This window comes from Nerophis lumbriciformis, linkage group LG01, assembly GCF_033978685.3.
Source record: "Nerophis lumbriciformis linkage group LG01, RoL_Nlum_v2.1, whole genome shotgun sequence".
Classification (NCBI taxonomy): domain Eukaryota; kingdom Metazoa; phylum Chordata; class Actinopteri; order Syngnathiformes; family Syngnathidae; genus Nerophis; species Nerophis lumbriciformis.
Genome location: NC_084548.2, coordinates 72,039,235 through 72,062,127, shown reverse-complemented (window position 1 = coordinate 72,062,127; position 22,893 = coordinate 72,039,235). Strand labels below are relative to the sequence as shown.

At 40.1% G+C, this 22,893-nt stretch overlaps 1 protein-coding gene across 1 annotated transcript in view; it reads right to left on the bottom strand.

Annotated features, from left to right (window-relative positions):
* The window catches only part of dgkaa (diacylglycerol kinase, alpha a), a 132,903-nt gene that overhangs the window by 53,325 nt on the left and 56,685 nt on the right, over positions 1 to 22,893 (bottom strand). Inside the window, exons 4-8 of the mRNA XM_061925405.1 lie at positions 18,723 to 18,852; positions 4,738 to 4,812; positions 4,614 to 4,663; positions 1,903 to 1,977; positions 1,687 to 1,803 (exon numbers count right to left, since the gene is read on the bottom strand). Of these exons, the coding sequence (XP_061781389.1) occupies positions 1,687 to 1,803; positions 1,903 to 1,977; positions 4,614 to 4,663; positions 4,738 to 4,812; positions 18,723 to 18,852 (447 nt within the window). The remainder of the gene's footprint in view (positions 1 to 1,686; positions 1,804 to 1,902; positions 1,978 to 4,613; positions 4,664 to 4,737; positions 4,813 to 18,722; positions 18,853 to 22,893) is intronic.

Genomic DNA, 22,893 nt, shown 5'->3' with positions numbered 1-22,893 from the left:
TTTTGATGCAGTAGCGCCTGAGGGATTGAAGGTCACGGCCTTGCCACTTACGTGCAGCGATTTCTCCAGATTTTTCTGAATCTTTTGATGATATTACGGACCGTAGATGGTGGAAATCCCTAAATTCCTTGCAATAGCTGGTTGAGAAATGTTGTTCTTAAACTGTTTGCTCAGGCATTTGTTGACAAAGTGGTGACCCTCGCCCCGTCCTTGTTTGTGAACGACTGAGCATTTCATGGAAGTTAAGTTAAAGTAATGTGACGACCGGGGCGCATGGTGATGCGGGGTTTCGTTCTCCCAGGATGCAACGGACTTCGGACACAGCGTGAAGGTAAAAGAAATGATTTATTTACGGAATAACTCAGAAGAAACAAAGAAAAGGGTGCTCATAGCACATAAGGTAAAAACTAAGGAAGACTAGCGTGGGAGCTAGTGAGTAACAGAGCCTAACGTGGAAGCTAACAGGTACAGAGCAAGAACAAAAGTAATTTACTGTTGCAAAAAGCAAACTACGAAGCAAGACAGAATGACAGGGAAGGCAGGCTTAAATAATAATGTCAGTGATGACAAACAGGTGCGCGTCGGGAACAAACGCGGCAGGTGAAAATAATAAGCAGCCATGGCAACAAACTCAGGTGTACAAAACAGGCACTCAAGGAGTCCAAAACTAACCAAAAACACAAGTATCTTGAAAACGTAAACAAAAAATATGATCCGGGCAGCGGATCATAACAAGTAAGTTAAAGTTGAAGTTAAGTTAAAGTACCAATGATTGTCACACACACACACTAGGTGTGGTGAAATTTGTCCTCTGCATCCCCTTGTTCACCCCCTGGGAGGTGAGGGGAGCAGTGAGCAGCAGCGGTGCAGCGCCCGGGAATAATTTTTGGGTGATTTAACCCCCAATTCCAACCCTTGATGCTAAATGCCAAGCAGGGAGGTAATGGCTCCCATTTTTATAGTCTTTGGTATGACTCGGCCGGGACTTGAACTCACAACCTACCGATCTCAGGGCGGACACTCTAACCACTAGGCCACTGAGTAGGTAGCTTTTATACCCAATCATGGCACCCACCTGTTCCCAATTAGCCTGTTCACCTGTGGGATGTTCCAAATAAGTCTTTGATGAGCATTCCTCAACTTTATCAGTCTTTTTTGCCACTTGTGCCAGCTTTTTTGAAACATGTTGCAGGCATCAAATTCCAAATGTGCTAATATTTGCAAAAAATAACAACGTTTACCAGTGTGAACATTAAATATCTTGTCTTTGCAGTCTATTCAATTGAATATAAGTTGAAAAGGATTTGTTGTATTCTCTTTTTATTTACCATTTACACAACGTGACAACTTCACTGCTTTTGGGTTTTGCACATATTCTATTGGTTTTGAAAATGTAAAATATCAAAATGGTGCCCGCATGATTGGCTTTGACTGTTAAACATCAAACTGTCATAACTCTTTTCCGGAAGCTCAGATCGCCCAAAATGTGAACATGAAAATATTTACTCTGGATGCTCCATTTTCCTTTCAAACTCCATCCGGCTTTTAATCCCCTGTCTTTTTCTGTGTGCGTGTGCTAAAGTGCAACACGACATTAGCGCTCCCGGTAGTGCTGAGCGTGCACAAAACAGCCTTGTAGACGAGGCAAAAGGCCAGAGAGGCAATAAAAGCTTTCATGTCGTTTACCTTCAAGCCCAGCAGGACCAGCAGGGGCACGTTGTTCATGCCTCCCTCCACCCACTCCTCCAGAGAGACCGTATCGCTGCTGTCAGCGTCGATCGCCTTCATCATGTCCTTCAGCACCTGCGGGGACGCCGTCACCGCGTTAGCGTCTGACCTCTAAAAAGCTTTCCCAGCTCAAGATCAGGGTCGTGTTGTGTTTGCGAGCGCACAGGGACTTACCGGCCTGAGCTCGGACACGTCCCATCCCAAGTACTCGGCGGCGTGCATCATCTGGGCGATGATTCTGTCCACTTCCTGCCAACAGAACACGTTGCAATCAGGGCTCCTTTCGCTTAGACCAGGCCTGGGCAATTATTTTGACTTGAGGGCCAAATTTAGAGGAAAAAAATGTGTCTGGGGGCCGATATATCTATTTTTAGGAACACTAATGCAAAGCCTCGCAATAATGTCTGATTGAATGCTAAAAACGTTATGACAGATCGCCTTAAAACACAGAATGGAATTAAAACACATTTTTTTTACTGAATGAGACACCCAGAATGTACATGAAAATAAAGAATAGGGGATTTACAATATTAAAGAGGAACATTATCACAATTTCAGAATTGTTAAAACCATTAAAAATCAGTTCCCAGTGGCTTATTATATTTTTCAAAGTTTTTTTCAAAATTTTACCCATCACGCAATATCCCTAAAAAAAGCTTCAAAGTGCCTGATTTTAACCACCCGTCCATTTTCCCGTGACGTCACATAGTGAAGCCAACACAAACAAACATGGCGCATAGAACAGCAAGCTATAGCGACATTAGCTCGGATTCAGACACGGATTTCAGCGGCTTAAGCGATTCAACAGATTACGCATGTATTGAAACGGATGGTTGTAGTGTGGAGGCAGGTAGCGAAAACGAAATTGAAGAAGAAACTGAAGCTATTGAGCCATATCGGTTTGAACCGTATGCAAGCGAAACCGACACGACAGCCAGCGACACGGGAGAAAGCGAGGACGAATTCGGCGATCGCCTTCTAACCAACGATTGGTATGTGTTTGTTTGGCATTAAAGGAAACTAACAACTATGAACTAGGTTTACAGCATATGAAATACATTTGGCAACAACATGCACTTTGAGAGTGCAGACAGCCCAGTTTTCATCAATTAATATATTCTGTAGACATACCCTCATCCGCGCTCTTTTCCTGAAAGCTGATCTGTCCAGTTTTGGAGTTGATGTCAGCAGGCCAGGGAAGCTAGGGTCGATAGGGGGTTTAGCTCGCTCGTCTGCGGGAACAAACTGCCGCCATTGCTTGCCGTGCTACCGAGGTCCTTTGTCCCTGAATTGCTCACACACTCCGGCAGATTCAATGGGGGTCTGGCGGCAGATTTCTTTGACTTTATCGTTGGAAATGCATCTGCTTTGAATGTCGCAGGATATCCACACATTCTTGCCATCTCTGTCGTAGCATAGCTTTCGTCGGTAAAGTGTGCGGAACAAACGTCCAATTTCTTGCCACTTTCGCATCTTTGGGCCACTGGTGCAACTTGAATCCGTCCCTGTTGGTGTTGTTACACCCTCCGACAACACACCGACGAGGCATGATGTCTCCAAGGTACGGAAAACAGTCGAAAAAAACAGAGCTGATTTGACTCGGTGTTTGAGAAAATGGCGGATTGCTTCCCGATGTGACGTCACGTTGAGAGCGAATATTAGAAAGGCGTTTGATTCGCCAAAATTCACCCATTTAGAGTTCGGAAATCGGTTAAAAAAATATATGGTCTTTTTTCTGCAACATCAAGGTATATATTGACTCTTACATAGGTCTGCTGATAATGTTCCCCTTTAACTATGAACGATAAAACACTGAATTAGAGAATAATGGCCTTTTATGCCGATATCTTTTATTCCGATATTGTCCAACTCTTAATTACCGATTCCGATATCAACCGATACCGATATATACAGTCGTGGAATTAACACATTATTATGCCTAATTTTGTTGTGATGCCCCGCTGGATGCATTAAACAATGTAACAAGGTTTTCCAAAATAAATCAACTCAAGTTATGGGAAAAAATGCCAACATGGCACTGCCCAGTCACATAATATCTACGGCTTTTCACACACAAGTGAATGCAAGGCATACTTGGTCAACAGCCATACAGGTCACACTGAGAGTGGCCGTATAAACAAGTTTAACACTGTTACAAATATGTGTGAACCCACACGGGAGAACATCCGCACCGTAACACAACATAAACACAACAGAACAAATACCCAGAACCCCTTGCAGCACTAACTCTTCCGGTACGCTACAATATACACCCCCCCGCCCCAACCGCGCCCACCTCAACCTCCTTATGCTTTCTCAGGGAGAGCATGTCCCAAATTCCAAGCTGCTGTTTTGAGGCGTGTTAAAAAAAAAAAATGCACTTTGTGACTTCAATAATAAATATGGCAGTGCCATGTTGGCATTTTTTTTTCATAACTTGAGTTGATTTATTTTGGAAAACCTTGTTACATTGTTTAATGCATCCAGCGGGGCATCACAACAAAATGAGGCATAATAATGTGTTAATTCCACCACTGTATATATCGGTATCGCTTGATATCGGAATCGGTAATTAAGAGTTGGACAATATCGGAATATCGGATATTGGCAAAAAAGCCATTATCGGACATCTCTACTAATTAGACTACCATAGTAACTAATTAGATGACCATAGTAACTAGTATATCATGCAAAAGCGCAAATTCCAACCATTGAAATACTTTGTATAGTTGAAGGTCATTAGAAAAGATGAGTGCACATCATAATGGCAGCTACACTTTCCATCTTAAAGATCTAAAAAAAAATATTTGGGAATGTCCGGCGGGCCAGATTGAAAAGCTTAACTTGCCCAGGTGTGGCTTAGACTCTGCTGAGCCGCGTCTTACCGAGCTGTCCAGGACGCCGTTACCGTCTCGGTCGTAGAGTTTGAAAGCGACTGGCAAAAAAAGAAACAATGTTATAGACATCAAGACGTTATTTTGGGAGCGAAAAAGGAAAGTAAGGACTTACACTCCAACTTGTCCCGCGGCTGACCGTCCTCCAGCAGGGAGAAGTAACAGGAAACATCCTTCAGAAACACCTCCTCTGTATAAACACACAAACATTTGCTTCATCAAGGTCAAGGTCTCTTTAATGGTACCCGGAGGTCAAATAGTTGTGCAGACATTTGTAATGCAGCGTCGAGACAGAATGAAGCAAATCATATAAAACATAAAAACATTTAAAAGTCCGGTTTTAAAGCCCTCCACAGCACAGAGTCAGCGCTTCTAAAAGTTTTTAACGATATCCTCCTGTCCACTGATTCTGGTAAATATGTTGTCCTGGTGCTTTTAGATCTGTCTGCTGCGTTCCACGCCACCTTAATCACTCGTCTTGAGAACTGTGTGGGCATTAAGGGCGCCGCCCTCAACTGGTTCCGGTCGTACCTAACCGACAGGAGTTTTTGTGTAAAAGTAGACAGTTTTATGTCGTCCACAGCTCCTTTACCACATGGGGTCCCCCAGGGCTCAATCCTTGCCCCAATTTTATTTGCGCTTTACCTTCTCCCCCTTGGTTCTATTTTTAGGAAGTACAGTATTGCATTTCATTTTTTTGCCGATGATTGCCAGATTTATTTTCCCATGGCACAAAATAACACGGTTCAACGTCTTATTGACTGCCTGCACGACATCAAAGTCTGGCTTTCAGCTAACTTCCTGAGCCTAAATGAAGATAAAACAGAAGTTATGTTGTTCGGTCCAAGTCGCTCTCCCTCCCCCAACGTTGACCTCGGCACTCTGACCCCGTATCTCAGCGACTGTGTCACAAACCTGGGGGTAAAGTTTGACTCAGATTTTAAATTCGAAAAACAAATCAGCAGCGTCGTTCAAAAAAGCTTTTATCAATTACGCCAAATAGCGAAAGTGAAACCGCTTCTATCAAGACATGATCTTGAGAAATTAATCCACGCCTTTATCTCGACTCGTCTTGATTATTGTAATGCCCTGTATGTTGGCATTAGCCAGGCCTCCCTCGCCCGCCTGCAGCTCGTGCAGAACTCTGCTGCTCGTCTGCTAACACAGACCCGCAGACGTGAGCACATCACCCCTATTTTAGCGTCCCTTCACTGGCTCCCTGTGCGTTACCGAATCAATTTTAAACTCCTTTTATTTGTTTTTAAATGTCTAAACAACCTCGCGCCAACCTATCTCTCCGACCTCCTTCAGCCTTACTGCCCCACCCGATCCTTAAGATCAGCCGATCAGCTGCTGTTGACGGTCCCTGACACAAGGCTGAAGCTTAGAGGTGACAGAGCTTTCGCCGTTGCTGCGCCCAAGCTCTGGAACGACCTACCCCTGAGTGTTAGACAAGCCTCCTCTCTTCCTGTTTTTAAATCTTTCTTAAAAACATACTTTTATTCCATGGCTTTTAACACTGAGTGATATCCATCCTGCAATGGCGCCCCATAATACACCTGCTGTGATCCTGTTTTTATGTTTTTATTAATTCTATTTTAATTATTTATTTTTTATCGTGTTCTGTTTGTGTTGTGTTGTGTTGTGTTTGCTCGGTACTCGTTTTATCTTTTAACCTGTTCATTGTACAGCACTTTGGCTACCCCTGTGGTAAATTTTAAATGTGCTTTATAAATAAAGTTGATTTGATTTGATTTGATTTAAAAAATCCACAAACGACCACCAATATACAGGCACACTGTAGAAGAGGGGTGTCTAACTCATTTTAGATGGGGGGGCCACATGGAGAAAAATCTACTCCTAAGTGGGCCGGACTGGTAAAATCACGGCACGATAACTTCAAAATAAAGACAACTTCAGATTGTTTTCTTTGTTTAAAAATAGAACAAGCACATTCTGAAAAAGTACAAATTAGAGATGTCCGATAATGTCTTTTTTTGCCGATATCCGATATTGTCCAACTCTTAATTACCGATTCCGATATCAACCGATACCGATACATACAGTCGTGGAATTAACACATTATTATGCCTCATTTTGTTGTGATGCCCCGCTGGATGCATTAAACAATGTAACTTAACCATGAATTGATTAACGTGGACCCCGACTTAAACAAGTTGAAAAACGTATTCGGGTGTTACCATTTAGTGGTCAATTGTAGGGAATATGTACTGTACTGTGCAATCTACTAATACAAGTTTCAATCAATCAATCAATCAAAAACAAGGTTTTCCAAAATAACAGAAAAACTTCAACTCAAGTTGTGGAAAAAGTGCCAACATGGCACTGCCATATTTATTATATATATATATATCAGTGACGTGCGGTGAGGTTGATGGCTGGTGAGGCACTGACTTCATCACAGTCAGATTTACAAACATATGAACCCTAAAGAGTATCTTATTCACCATTTGATTGGCAGCAGTTAACGGGTTATGTTTAAAAGCTCATACCAGCATTCTTCCCTGCTTGGCACTCAGCATCAAGGTTTGGAATTGGGGGTTAAATCACCAAAAATGATTCCCGGGCGCGGCGCCGCTGCTGCCCACTGCTCCCCTCACCTCCCAGGGGGAGAACAAGGGGATGGGTCAAGTGCAGAGGACAAATTTCACCACACCTAGTGTGTGTGTGACAATCATTGGTACTTTAACTTAACTTTAACTTTACACATACAAACTGTAGCACACAAAAAAGCACATTTAATAAAAAAACTTTATTATGGTCTTACCTTTACTTAGAAATGCGCCGCTGTTGTGCTGGATTAATAAACCCCCTGATGGGAGTGTTATATCAACTAAAGCCCTCACTTCAACTTTCCACGTGCAAGATTGAATCTATTCAAAAAAGTGTAACCGAGGGTTTATAAATGTCGCCTATACTGTATGAAACTACAAAATAACAAACACGGAGGCTCCAGTTTACACGAGGACCACTTTATTTACCTTCTTTCAAAAACTTCCGCTCCACTCCAACGTGTCAAAATTCCGCTCTTAGCGCCTTCAAAATAAGAGCTCAAGGCATATACTGTATAACAGCGCATAACAGGAAGTTAACATCACAAAGAGGAAAGCCCATGAAAATAGGTTACAAAAGTTATTTAATAAGAAACCAAAAAGTGCAAAAACAATAATGTTCGTGTTGGAGGAGTTGTGAATTAGGTACACCTGCAGTCTGCAGGCGTACCTAATGTTGTGGCCCTGCAGTCATTCACAACTCCTCCAACACCAACATTATTGTTTTTGCACTTTTTGGCTTCTTATGAAATAACTTTTTTAAATAGATTCAATCTTGCACGTGGAAAGTTTAAGTGTGGGCTTTAGTTGATATAACAATTCTACGGCGTGGGTGCAGGAGGCGAGCCTCAGCCAGTGCGTCTTTTGCAGCCGTTTTATGGTCGCTCAGCACAAGAAATACGTTACACACATACTGTTGTTGACAAAATACACTGTACATTATATACCTCAGCTAACTAAACTATGGAAATGTATAATATAGTTCATATAGCAATACGGTCTCACTGCACAGCAGACCAGCAGTTAGCCGAGTCCGCAATCCATGTTGAGGCACTGAGTTACGTGCCTCAACTGGCTGCTGTTCACCGCACCGTCTCTTCTCAGTATTTGAACGGTAAATGTGAAAATTCAGCGATTTTGAATAAAAATAATCTAAAACTGGTGAAGTTAAATGGAAAATAACTTTATAGTATAATCACTGGATACATTTAACAATTTAATATATTTTTTTTTCTTTTTACATTTTTTTTCTTTCCATGATGGCAGGTGAGGCCCAGCCTCACCTGCCTCTAGTGACTGCACGTCACTGATATATATATATATATATATATATATATACATCCCATTTTGGAATTTGGATTAATAATGATCATGCATACCGGTACTTAAAATGTTCTTAAAAAAAGACCCCAATATTTGTACACAAATGCTATTGTATTGTCAGAATGTCATCCAGTAACATGTTCAAAGGTTTTACTGGAATGCATGTCAAATTAGTTGCACAACAGTTTAATCTAAAGTCACCAGTGGCCTATTTATATGTGATATCACTGACCATTTACCTGTCTTTACTTTATATGACTGTCACCTCAAGAAAACCAAAGACAGTATGGCAAAAATCTCTAAACGAATAACAACTGAGGAAACAATCTGTGCCCTAAACCAGTAGTCAAATTTTTTTTTTAAATTAATTTATTTATTATTTTTCCTTGTGCGGCCCGGTACCGGTCCGCAGACCGATTGGTACCGGGCCGCACAAGGGAAAAAAATATATAAATAAATTTAAAAAAATAAAACTTTTTTTTTTTATTAAATCAACATAAAAACACAATATATACACTATATATCAATGTATATCAATACAGTCTGCAGGGATACAGTCCGTAAGCACACAGGATTGTATTTCTTTATTTAAAAAAATAAAAAAATAAAATAAATCCCCCCCCCCGGTCCGTGGGACAAATTTTCAAGCGTTGACCGGTCCGCAGCTACAAAAAGGTTGGGGACCACTGCCCTAATAGTTTAGCAGTTCAGGATTGGACTTCAGTATACAGAGAACCGAATGTGTACAGTGCTTATTGTAATTTTTTAGACATCTTTACTTCCCTGCATAATAAACATTGCCCCGTGAAAGAATATTTTATAAAAGGAAAAAATAAAAATAGCCCTTGAATCACGAAAGGAATAATTAATGCCTGTAAAAAGAAAAACAATCTCTACAAACTTTTCATCGAAATAAAAACAAAAGAAGTCGAACAACGATACAAGAAGTACAAAAATAAATTAACTGATATTATAAGAACAAGCAAACAGTTATATTATCAAAAAAAACTATATGAAAACAAAAACAATATAAAAGGAACTTGGGATGTTTTGAATAGTCTAATCCAGGGGTCGGCAACCCGCGGCTCCGGAGCCGCATGCGGCTCTTTGATCACTCTGATGCGGCTCAGCAGCTTACTTGCTGAACCCCCCAATTTTCCCGTGAGACTTCCGGATTTCAGTGCCTCTCGCAGAAAACTCCCGGGATTAATATTCACCGATTTTCACCCTTATGGCTATAATAAGGGCGTGCCATGATGGTACAACATTTGGCGCCCTCTACAATCTGTATTAACAGCGTGCCAGCCCAACACTTGTTATACATTATACATTTTCTGCTTGCACACGTACGTGACAGCAAGGCATACTTGGTCAACAGCCACACAGGTTACACTGGCGGTGGTCATATAAAACAACTTTAACACTCTTACTAATAATGCGCCACACTTTGAACCAAAACCAAACAAGAACGACAAACACATTTCGGGAGAACATCTGCACCTTAACACAACATAAAGACAACAGAACAAACACCCAGAATCCCATGCAGCCCTGACTCTTCCGGGCTACATTATACACCCCTGCTACCACCAAACCCCGCCTCCACCCCAACCCTGCTCCCTCACACATCAACCTCCCCTCCCCCCCCCTCTCTCTGTGCATCGGTTGAGGTGGACGGGGTTTGGTAGCGGGGGTGTATAATGTAGCCTGGAAGAGTTAGGGCTGCATGGGATTCTGGGTATTTGTCCTGTTGTGTTTATGTTGTGTTACGGTGCAGATGTTCTCCCGAAATGTGTTTGTCATTCTTGTTTGGTGTGGGTTCACAGTGTGGCGCATTATTAGTAAGAGTGTTAAAGTTTTTTTTATACCGCCACCGTCAGTGTAACCTGTGTGGTTGTTGACCAAGTATGCATTGCTGTTACCTACGTGAGCAAGCGGAAGCCCCATACAACGTGTGGCTGATCAGGCACGTTGACTGTAGTGGGTGCTATATGCTATACCATCACGGCACGCATGATGCTGACAAACGCCGTTCTTTTAAAACCCGCGAGCTTTCAAATTCCACATAAAGGTGTGGGCAGCGTGTCTGAGACACCTGGTTTATACATAGCACAAAGTAAAAAAAAAAAAAAATTGTATGCAGTGTTATTTCATTTAAAATTTAAATTTTTTTTTGCGGCTCCCATTGTTTTCTATAATTTGTGAAACTGGTCAAAATGGCTCTTTGACTGGTAAAGGTTGCCGACCCCTGGTCTAATCAAACAAGGATATTCAAAGTTGACATATCCTGATTACCGTATTTTCCGCACCATAAGGCGCCCTGGGTTAAAAGCCGCGCCTTCAATGAACGGCATATTTCAAAACTTTGTCCACCTATAAGCCGCCCGGTGTTGTAAGCCGCATCTAACTGCGCTAAAGGAATGTCAAAAAAACAGTCAGATAGGTCAGTCAAACTTTAATAATATATTAAAAACCAGCGTTCTAACAACTCTGTTCACTCCCAAAATGTACGCAAATGTGCAATCACAAACATACGTATATCAACATGGACAGAGCTGCGTGAAAAAAACCACCCGGCCTCTTCGCGTAAACTTAAACTTACCTTAACCACTCGCTCATCTTTTCTTCATCCATCCCTTCGAGTTAGCTTTTATGATGACGCCGGCTGGAAAGGTCTCTTTTGGCAAGGTCTTCCTTTTGAATATCACCATGGGTGGAAGTTTCTGGCCATTAGCATGGCAAGCTAGAACCACAGTGAAGGATGACTTCTCATTCCCTGTGGTGCGAATATTCACCGTACGTGCTCCCGTTGTATCCACAGTGCGTTTCACAAGAATATCAGTTGCTGTGAAATAGTAATCCGTGTGTGGATGGAGAGATTGCGTCTTTTCATGAACCGGATCCCTGTCGCTTAGTAGGAGCCATTTTGTGGTCTTTACAGATGTAAACACACAAAGGAAATGAAACGTACGGTGATATCCGCGCGCTTTTTCTTCTTCTACGCGGGCGGGTGGTTGCTTACAGTAGAAGAAGAAGCGCTTCCTGTTCTATGGGGGCGGGTGCTTACCTTGGCGGTTGCTTGCGTAGAAGAAGAAGCGCTTCCTGTTCTACCGGGAAAAAAGATGGCGGCTGTTTACCGAAGTTGCGAGATCGAAACTTTATGAAAATGAATCGTAATATTAATCCATATATAAAGCGCACCGGGTTAAAAGCCGCACTGTCAGCTTTTGAGTAAATTTGTGGTTTTTAGGTGCGGCTAATAGTGCGGAAAATACGGTACTTTACTGATGAAAACGGTGAAGATTATAATATGAGTAATGTAGTAAACAAGTTCAATAGTTTTTTTTTGTAAATGTTGGTCCTAAATTGGCTGTTGATATCCCAGACAATGGAGTTACAAAATCAACTATTGAACAGAATTCTTCCTCATTCTTCCTCTCAGCTACAAATGAGCAGGAAGTGACAAACATTGTGCGGAAGTGTAAAAGTAAGTGCTCCACTGACTGCCATGATATCAACATGATATTGGTTCAAAAAGTTATACTGAATATTGTAAAACCCTTGACTTATATATGTAACCTATCATTCCAGACGGGCTGCTTTCCAAGTCAAAATGAAAATGGCTCAGGTAACTCCGCTCTTCAAAAGTGACAGCAAACACGCTTTCACCAATTAATAACCAATCTCTCTTTTGCCTCAGTTCTCAAAAATCTTAGAGAAACTATTTAATTCTCGACTTGAATCTTTTCTTGAGAAGCATCACATAATCAATGATGGTCAGTATGGCTTTAGGTCCAAACGAACAACCTCAATGGCAATAACTGAAGCTATTGAGGAAATGACTAATGCACTGGAGCATAAAAGATATGCAGTTGGTATTTTTATTGATCTAAAGAAAGCCTTTGATACCATTAATCATTCAATTCTACTAGATAAAATGGGAAGATACGGAATTCGGGGGCTGGCTGGTGACTGGTTAAAAAGTTATCTAACAGGGAGAAAAATGGGTCAATTTTTATCTGATACTCTTGGCATTGCTTGTGGTGTCCCCCAAGGGTGACACCACATTAAAAACTGTTTAATGTATATATTAATGATATGTTTAATACATCCAAAATACTGAAATGTATACTATTTGCAGACGACACAAATATATTCTACAATAGTGATGACTATAATGAGCTCATAAATACAGTAAACACAGAACTAAACATAGTAAAAAAAAATGGATGGACACAAATAAATTATCTTTGAATATAAATAAAACTAAGATAGTGATGTTTGGAAATCGCAACATAACGTCTGAACAGGAAATAAATATTGATGGTACCCAAATTGAAATCGTAAATGAGAATAAATTTTTGGGAGTAATAATTGATGGTAAACTATCATGGAAACCTCATGTCAGACACTAGAGATGCGCGGATAGGCAATTATTTCATCCGCAACCGCATCACAAAAGTCGTCAACCATCCGCCATCCACCCGAACTAACATTTAATCAAAACCGCACCCGCCCGCCATCCGCCACCTGCTCGTTGTTATATACCGTATTTTCCGCACTATAAGGCGCACCTAAAAACCACAAATTTTCTCAAAAGCTGACAGTGCGCCTTATAACCCGGTGCGCTTTATATATGGATAAATATTAAGATTCATTTTCATAAAGTTTCGGTCTCGTAACTACGGTAAACAGCCGCCATCTTTTTTCCCGGTAGAACAGGAAGCGCTTCTTCTTCTACGCAAGCAACCGCCAAGGTAAGCACCCGCCCCCATAGAACAGGAAGCGCTTCTTCTTCTACTGTAAGCAACCACCCGCCCGCGTAGAAGAAGAAAAAGGGCGCGGATATTACCGTATGTTTCATTTCCTTTGTGTGTTTACATCTGTAAAGACCACAAAATGGCTCCTACTAAACGACAGGGATCCGGTTCATGAAAAGACGCAATCTCTCCATCCGCACACGGATTACTATTTCACAGCAACTGATATTCCTGTGAACCGCACTGTGGATACAACGGGAGCACGTACGGTGAATATTCGCACCACAGGGAATGAGAAGTCATCCTTCACTGTGGTTCTAGCTTGCCATGCTAATGGCCAGAAACTTCCACCCATGGTGATATTCAAAAGGAAGACCTTGCCAAAAGAGACCTTTCCAGCCGGCGTCATCATAAAAGCTAACTCGAAGGGATGGCTGAAGAAAAGATGAGCGAGTGGTTAAGGTAAGTTTAAGTTTACGCGAAGAGGCCGGGTGGCTTTTTTCACGCAGCTTCGTCCATGTTGATATACGATTCCATGCGCGCCCACATCACGCTGGTTTTAATATATTATTAAAGTTTGAGTGACCTATTTGACTGTTTTTTTGACATTCCTTTAGCGCAGTTAGATGCGGCTTACAACACGGGGCGGCTTATAGGTGGACAAAGTTTTGAAATATGCCGTTCATTGAAGGCGCGGCTTATAACTCAGGGCGCCTTATGGTGCGGAAAATACGGTATCTAATATAGACGATGCAAGGCATTAGTGAGGTTATAAAGCTTTTGCCTGTTAAAGAAAGGAAACTGATCCAATTCAGCAGAGACATTCAATGCGTGCCACGCTGTCACGGCCCAGACGCACACCAGTGCGCAATCATCTGGGAGCCGCGCTGAGCGCACCGGCCTCCAAGCGCGCTCGCGCCACTCAAACTGCTGCAGGCAGCTGCGTTCTATCTTGTTTTAACATCCTGTGGCACTCTTCTGGGATCACGGCGGACGAAACTGCTCATGCTCAGGGTGTTTGTGGAGGTTCGGGGTTTTGCACAAATGTGACGCACCATGTTAGATGTCCCGGTTTTGTGACTGTCGTAGACATAAACAGCGTCGCAGCTCTTGCAAATCACGTAGCCAGCATTACTATCATCCTGATTTACAACCTCATAAAAACGAGTCCACGCTGAACTTTTCTGGCCTTTTTTTCCCCTGGTCTTTAGTATTCCCTTTTTTAGTTTGTCGCGTACCACGTTGCCATCTCTTTTTTTTTCTTCTTCTGTTGTGGCATATGCTGCAGGTGCCTGCTCGTTTTTCGTATGTGGGTAACAACATTTAACTATGTATATATATTTCCCAATTGGTTTAACTGCCACCCGCCTGAATCTATTTAAAATCTTTTTTTTTTTAATTTCAACCGCCCGACCCGACCCGCGGATAAAATCTAATTTTTTTTTATTTCAACCGCCCGACCCGCGGATAATCCGCGGTTGTGTCCGCAAACCGCGCATCTCTATAAGACACATTAAAACAAAAATCTCCAAAAGCCTCTCAATTATAAACAAAGCAAAACTATACCTCAATGAAAATGCACTCCGTACTCTATACTGCACCTTGGTACTGCCACACCTTACGTACTGTGTTGAAGTATGGGGGAATACTTACCACAACACAATTCATCCTCTGATCATATTACAGAAAAGAGCAGTGCGGATCATTCACAACGTTGGTTATTTAGAACATACTCATAATCTGTTTATGCAATCAAAGTTGCTCAAATTTGATGACCTTGTTAAATATAATACATTAATAATCTTATATAAAGTATTTAACAAATTATTGCCGCCTAATCTACAACGTTTTTTTATAAAACGAGTGCAGGCTCATAACTTGAGAGGCTTTGGATATTTCTTATTGCCGAGAGCTCAAACCACTCGTAAACGTTTTTGTGTGTCTGTATGTGGAGTAAAACTGTGGAACAAACTGGACTTACAACACAAGCAATGCCAAACTATTAATCCATTTAAACTATTATACAAACATGGGGTCTGGTTCAAATATAGAGATGAGGGTCTTTGATTTGACCTGCTGTTCTACTCTGTCTCAAAGTGTTAACATGTGCTCAATGTTTCCTTACCATTGTTGCTATGTTGTCTATTACCATTATTGCTATGTTGTCTATTACCATTATTGCTATGTTGTCTATTACCATTGTTGCTATGTTGTCTATTACCATTATTACTATGTTGTCTATTACCATTGTTGCTATGTTGTCTATTACCATTATTACTATGTTGTCTATTACCATTATTGCTATGTTGTCTATTACCATTATTGCTATGTTGTCTATTACCATTGTTGCTATGTTGTCTATTACCATTATTGCTATGTTGTCTATTACCATTATTGCTATGTTGTCCATTACCATTATTGCTATGTTGTCTATTACCATTATTGCTATGTTGTCTATTACCATTATTGCTATGTTGTCTATTACCATTATTGCTATGTTGTCTATTACCATTGTTGCTATGTTGTCTATTACCATTATTGCTATGTTGTCTATTACCATTGTTGCTATGTTGTCTATTACCATTATTGCTATGTTTTCTATTACCATTGTTACTATGTTGTCTATTACCATTGTTGGTATATTCATTATTCCTACATTGTTGATACAAATGATTGTTACAGTGTAATAATTATTGTTACCTGTGGTAATGCCACTATGATACACAGAGGTGGGTAGAGTAGCCAGAAATTGTACTCAAGTAAGAGTACTGTTACTTTAGAGATGGATTACTCAAGTAAAAGTAAGGAGTAGTCACCCAAATATTTACTTGAGTAAAAGTAAAAAGTATGTTGTAAAAAAACTACTCAAGTACTGAGTAACTGATGAGTAACATACACACACATATCATATATATACATATATATATATATATATATATATATATATATATATATATATATATATATATATATATATATATATATATGTATGTGTGGGGGGAAAAAAAAAAAAAAAAAATCACAAGACTACTTCATCTCTACAGGCCTGTTTCATGAGGGGGTTCCCTCAATCATCAGGAGATTTTAATGGGAGCATTCACATACCATGGTTTATATAGGGCACAGAGTGGGTGGGTACAGGCTGGTGTAGGAGCGTGGTGATTGGCCTGTACCCACCCACTCTGTGCCCTATATAAACCATGGTATTACTACTACGGTATCGAGCACTATTTGTTTGGATAACCTTATTAAGACATATATATATATATATATATATATATATATATATATATATATATACACACACACACACACATATATACATATATACACACACACATATATATATATATATATATATATATATATATATATATATATATATATATATATATATATATAAATATATATATATATATACATACATTGATATATACAGTATATAATTTATATTTATTTTTTTTGCCGTTTTTGTTTACATGTTAATAGTGTTTTAATGAATATACATGCATGTTTAACACATATAGATTCCTTTCTTTCATGAAGACAAGAATATAAGTTGGTGTATTACCTGATTCTGATGACTTGCATTGATTGTAATCAGACAGTAGTGATGACAAACGTCCACGTTTTCAAATGGAGGAGAAAAAAAGTTCCTCCTTTCTGTCTAATACCACATGAAAGTGGTTGGTTTTTGGCATCTTATTTGTCCAGCTTCCATATTCGTTTTTATACACTTTACAAGAAATACATTGGCGGCAAACTCCGTAGCTTGCTAGCTTGTTTGCGCAGGCTTTCGGAGACTCTTATTTTGAAAGCGCAGGCGCGATGGAGCGGCACTTTTATTGTGAAGACAGGAACTGTGCAGTCAGTCTTTAGGCTTTTGACGGGATGTACGGTTGAAATAAAAAATTGTCTTTTTTCCTTCACACTTTTGATTGATTGATTGGAACTTGTATTAGTAGATTGCACAGTACAGTATATATTCCGTACAATTGACCACTAAATGGTAACACCCCAATAAGTTTTTCAACTTGTTTAAGTCAGGTCATGTGACCCCTGGCTCTGTTTGATTGGTCTAACGTCACCAGTGACTGCATCTGATTGGTGGAACGAAGTGAACGTCACCAGTGACTGTATTTGTTGAAACGCAGGCACTATGAAGGTCTGTCTGACAGACCAAAACAAAAAAAGCGTGCATTAACAGATCGATAAAAATTATTAGGGAGTAGCGAGCTGAATGTAGATAAAAGTAGCGTAGTAAAAGTAGCGTTTCTTCTCTATAAATATACTCAAGTAAAAGTAAAAGTATGTTGCATTAAAACTACTCTTAGAAGTACAATTTATCCCAAAAGTTACTCAAGTAGATGTAACGGAGTAAATGTAGCGCGTTACTACCCACCTCTGATGATACAACATCTGTATTATAATCCTTGAACAAAGTAAGAGTGAAACTCATGTGTTAATCACTGAATGGAGAACTGGGGGTGAGATTAAATAAGTTATCTACTTCCCACTCCCTTTCCGGCAAAACTGGACAATCATGCACTATATTAATTTATATCATTATGTGTTGTCAACTTGTACTTCTTTATGTCATTGCCTGAAATAAATAAATAAATAAAAATGAATGAAAAGTTCTTTCAGGCTGTATTTTGGGGTGAAATTTGTCACCCCAAGAGCTGGAATAAAATGTCATAGAATTGAATTGTTCACATCCCTAACGTCAAATAATGTGACTTAATTAGAAATAAATAAAAAAAATCATATTTATTTTCGAACATTTATAATAATTTAGGATATTTTTTAATGATTTTTTTTTTTTTTAATGATATTTTTACGTTATATGTAATATTTGTTGATTTTTTTCAAGATGTCCCCACTGTTGTGGTTGCTGGTTGCAGGAGCTCTGTACTCTTGTGTGTCCTCCTTTGTGTTCTTGATGTTTCCCTCTTCTATTCATGTCTTTTTTTGGCATTTTGGGACCGGGCCCTTTTGAGACTCCTGCCCTGCTTTTTGATGCTCTTTTGTGAAATTTTGGATCTGCCTCCGAGGAGCCTTTTGGCCGAAAACCGGCTGCCGGCTCCCTGCCACACAACAAAGTCCGAGTGGAGAGACCGGAGGAGATGCGGAGGAATGGCCAGGGCTGCGGAGCTGGCGTTGAGCGTCGGGATGGACGAGCTTCACGTATTATTTCTTGCTCATTTTTTTGTTAGGTTTGACTTTTGTAGCTGTATGTAGAAATGGCGCTGGTTGCATCACCTCTGTGCTCTTGTCTTTTATGTCCTCTAGTTTTCATTAGTTTTGGTCTTTTTGTATCCGCACTGCAACCACACCATTGTGGGATGGACAAAGTCTAGTCTATCCTATCCTGCGATGAGAGAATGAATGTGTCGATGCAAGTGTGTGTGTGTGTGTGTGTGTGTGTGTGTGTGTGTTCTTACTGGCACAGTCTAGCTGGGCGGGTTCCGAGTTCTGGAAAGAGCGAAAGAGCCGCTGGCACAGATCTGCCGGGAAGTCGTCCACTTCCAAGTAAGTCTTGAGGAAAAGACGAAAGCCTTCTTCGTTGATGCACTGCAAAACGCACAAGAACACCACGAATGAGACGTTTAAGGACCTTTCGTTAAGGAGATAACTCCACTGAACACTACAGTTACAATGTAAAATGGCTGTTATCTAACTTTTTTTTAAAAAGCATAAAATGTGTTTTTTTCTGGCTATGTTGTCAATTTCTTCACTTTTTCTTTTTCTTTAAGCCATACTTGCCAACCTTGAGACCTTCGATTTCGGGAGGTGGGGGGTGGGGGGCGTGGTCGGGGGGCGCGGTTGGGGGCGTGGTTAAGATATATCCATCCATCCATTTTCTACCGCTTATTCCCTTTGGGGTTGCGGGGGGGTTAAGATATATATATATAGGAAATACTTGACTTTCAGTGAATTCTAGCTATATATATATATATATATATATATATATATATATATATATATATATATATATATATATATATATATATATATATATATATATATATATATATATATATATGTATATATATGCATAAATAAATAAAATAAATACTTGAATTTCAGTGTTCATTTATTTCCACATATACACACACATAACACTCATCTACTCATTGTTGAGTTAAGGGTTGAATTGTCCATCCTTGTTCTATTCTCTGTCACTATTTCAGAAAACACACATTATACAAATATACATTATAAAATTAAATAAGAAAACGGGAGCTCTAATTTGGGAGTCTGAATTAGGATCAGAAGTTCCTATACAAACATTGCGCACTCACTTACTGCAGCTGTGCACTGGATTCATTCACAAATACAAACTACAACTCACAAACACTTTAGAGTTAGCTAGGCTCCACCATCAGAATGTGTACTTAAACTTATAAAGATCACATGGATATTATTCAGTGAGTTGATTCACCAAAACTAACCTGTTATACAGGAGGAAAAAGCACACAGGACGTTTCAATTGTTCACAGACTGGTCGCGCTCATCAGAATGACAAGACACTTCCGGTCTGCAGGTGACAGCATTCAATTGGGAAGAAACGCCCTACTGCCCCCTACTGACCAATGTGAATACTGATAAATGTGTAATGACAGCTCCAAAAACGAATTCAAACCACAAAATAAAATAAATAAATCAACACAAAAATGTGACACATTATGGGTGGGTCACATATGCATGTACAGTAGATGGCAGTATTGTCCTGTTTAAAAGTGTCACAACATTGCTGTTTACGGCAGACGAACTGCTTTACGGTAGACGAAAACGTGACTGCTGTTGTTGTGTGTTGTTACCGCGTTGGGAGGACGTTAATGAAACTGCCTAACAATAAACCCACATAAGAAACCAAGAACTCGCCCTCGATCATTAGCTGTTTATATTGTGGGAAAGTGGACGTGTGAACAGGCTGTCAACACGTCACTCAGGTCCGCATGGAGCTGGAGGGGGCGTGGCCTCCAGCTCCGCCTGAATATCGGGAGATTTTCGGGAGAAAATTTGTCCCGGGAGGTTTTCGGGAGAGGCGCTGAATTTCGGGAGTCTCCCGGAAAATCCGGGAGGGTTGGCAAGTATGCTTTAACCATGTCCTGTCCAGCCACTCAGGCAAATCAGTGTTGATGTACAAAACCCAAAAGCAGTGAAGTTGTCACGTTGTGTAAATGGTAAATAAAAAGAGAATACAACAAATCCTTTTCAACTTATATTCAATTGAATAGACTGCAAAGACAAGATATTTAACGTTCCAACTGGAAAACTTTGTTATTTTTTGCAAATATTAGCTCATTTGGAATTTGATGCCTGCAACATGTTTAAAAAAAAACCTGGCAAAAGTGGCAAAAAAGACTGAGAAAGTTGAGGAATGCTCATCAAAGACTTATTTGGAACATCCCACAGGTGAACAGGCTAATTGGGAACAGGTGGGTGCCATGATTGGGTATAAAAGCAGCTTCCATGAAATGCTCAGTCATTCACAAACAAGGACGGGGCGAGGGTCACCACTTTGTCAACAAATGCCTGAGAAAATTGTTTAAGAACAACATTTCTCAACCAGCTATTGCAAGGAATTTAGGGATTTCACCATCTACGCTCCGTAATATCATCAAAAGGTTCAGAGAATCTGGAGAAATCCCTGCACGTAACATTGAATGCCTGTGACCTTGGACCCCTCAGGCGGTACTGCATCAAAAACCGACATCAGTGTGTAAAGGATATCACCACATGGGCTCAGGAACACTTCAGAAAACCACTGTCAGTAACTACAGTTGGTCGCTACATCTGTAAGTGCAAGTTAAAACTCTACTATGCAAAGCGAAAGCTATTTATCAACAACACCCCAAAACGCCGCCGGCTTCACTGGGCCCGAGCTCATCTAAGATGGACTGATGCAAAATGGAAAAGTGTTCTGTGGTCTGACGAGTCCACATTTCAAATTGTTTTTGGAAACTGTGGACGTCGTGTCCTCCGGACCAAAGAGGAAAAGAACCATGCAGGTTGTTCTAGGCCAGGGGTCGGCAACCCGCGGCTCTTTAGCGCCGCCCTAGTGGCTATCTGGAGCTTTTTCAAAAATGTATGAAAAATGGAAAAAGATGAGGGGAAAAAAATATTTTTTTTGTTTTAATATGGTTTCTGTAGGAGGACAAACATGACACAAACCTCCCTAATTGTTATAAAGCACACTGTTTATATTAAACATGCTTCACTGACTCAAATATTTGGCGAGCGCCGTTTTGTCCTACTAATTTTGGTGGTCCTTGAACTCACCGTAGTTTGTTTACATGTATAACTTTCTCCGACTTTCGAGGACGTGTTTTATGCCACTTCTTTTTCTGTCTCATTTTGTCCACCAAACTTTTAACGTTGTGCATGAATGCACAAAGGTGAGTTTTGTTGATGTTATTGACTTGTGTGGAGTGCTAATCAGACATATTTGGTCACTGCATGACTGCAAGCTAATCGATGCTAACATGCTATTTAGGCTAGCTATATGTACATATTGCATCATTATGCCTCATTTGTAGCTATATTTGAGCTCATTTAGTTTCCTTTAAGTCATCTCAATTCAATTTATATCTCATGACACACTATCTGTATGTAATATGGCTTTTAATTTGTTGCGGCTCCAGACAGTTTTGTTTTTGTATTTTTGGTCCAATATGGCTCTTTCAACATTTTGGGTTGCCGACCCCTGTTCTAGGCGCAAAGTGTAAAAGGCAGCATGTGTGATGGTATGGGGGTGTATTAGTGCCCAAGGCATGGGTAACTTACACATCTGTGAAGGCACCATTAATGCTGAAAGGTACAAACAGGTTTTGGAGCAACATATGTTGCCATCCAAGCAACGTTATCATGGACGCCCCTGCTTATTTCAGCAAGACAATGCCAAGCCACGTGTTACATCAACGTGGCTTCATAGTAAAAGAGTGCGGGTACTAGACTGGCCTGCCTGTAGTCCAGACCTGTTTCCCATTGAAAATGTGTGGCGCAATATGAAGCCTAAAATACCACAACAGTGACCTCGGACTGTTGAACAACTTAAGCTGTACATCAAGCAAGAATGGGAAAGAATTCCACCTGAGAAGCTTCAAAAATGTGTCTCCTCAGTTCCTGAACATTTACTGAGTGTTGTTAAAAGGAAAGGCCACGTAACACAGTGGTAAAAATGCCCCTTTGACAACTTTTTTGTAATGTGTTGCTGCCATTAAATTCTAACTTAATGATTATTAGCAAAAAAAAATAAGTTTCTCAGTGTGAACATGAAATATCTTGTCTTTGCAGTCTATTCAATTGAATATAAGTTGAAAAGGATTTGTTGTATTCTCTTTTTATTTACCATTTACACAACATGCCAACTTTACTGGTTTTGGTTTTTGTACTTAAAATGACCAAAATAGGTAAAGATTAAATGGTATTATAAATGTTACTACATTACATATATACTTACATCATGTATATAAAATGTTTGATCGTTTTTTTAAGGGATTTATAGGCAGAAAAGAGCGACTCCACTGTAAGCGGACTTTTGATAATATTTAGAATGCATTAAAAACAATACATCTTTTCTTTCATAATGATTGTGAATGATAGGCA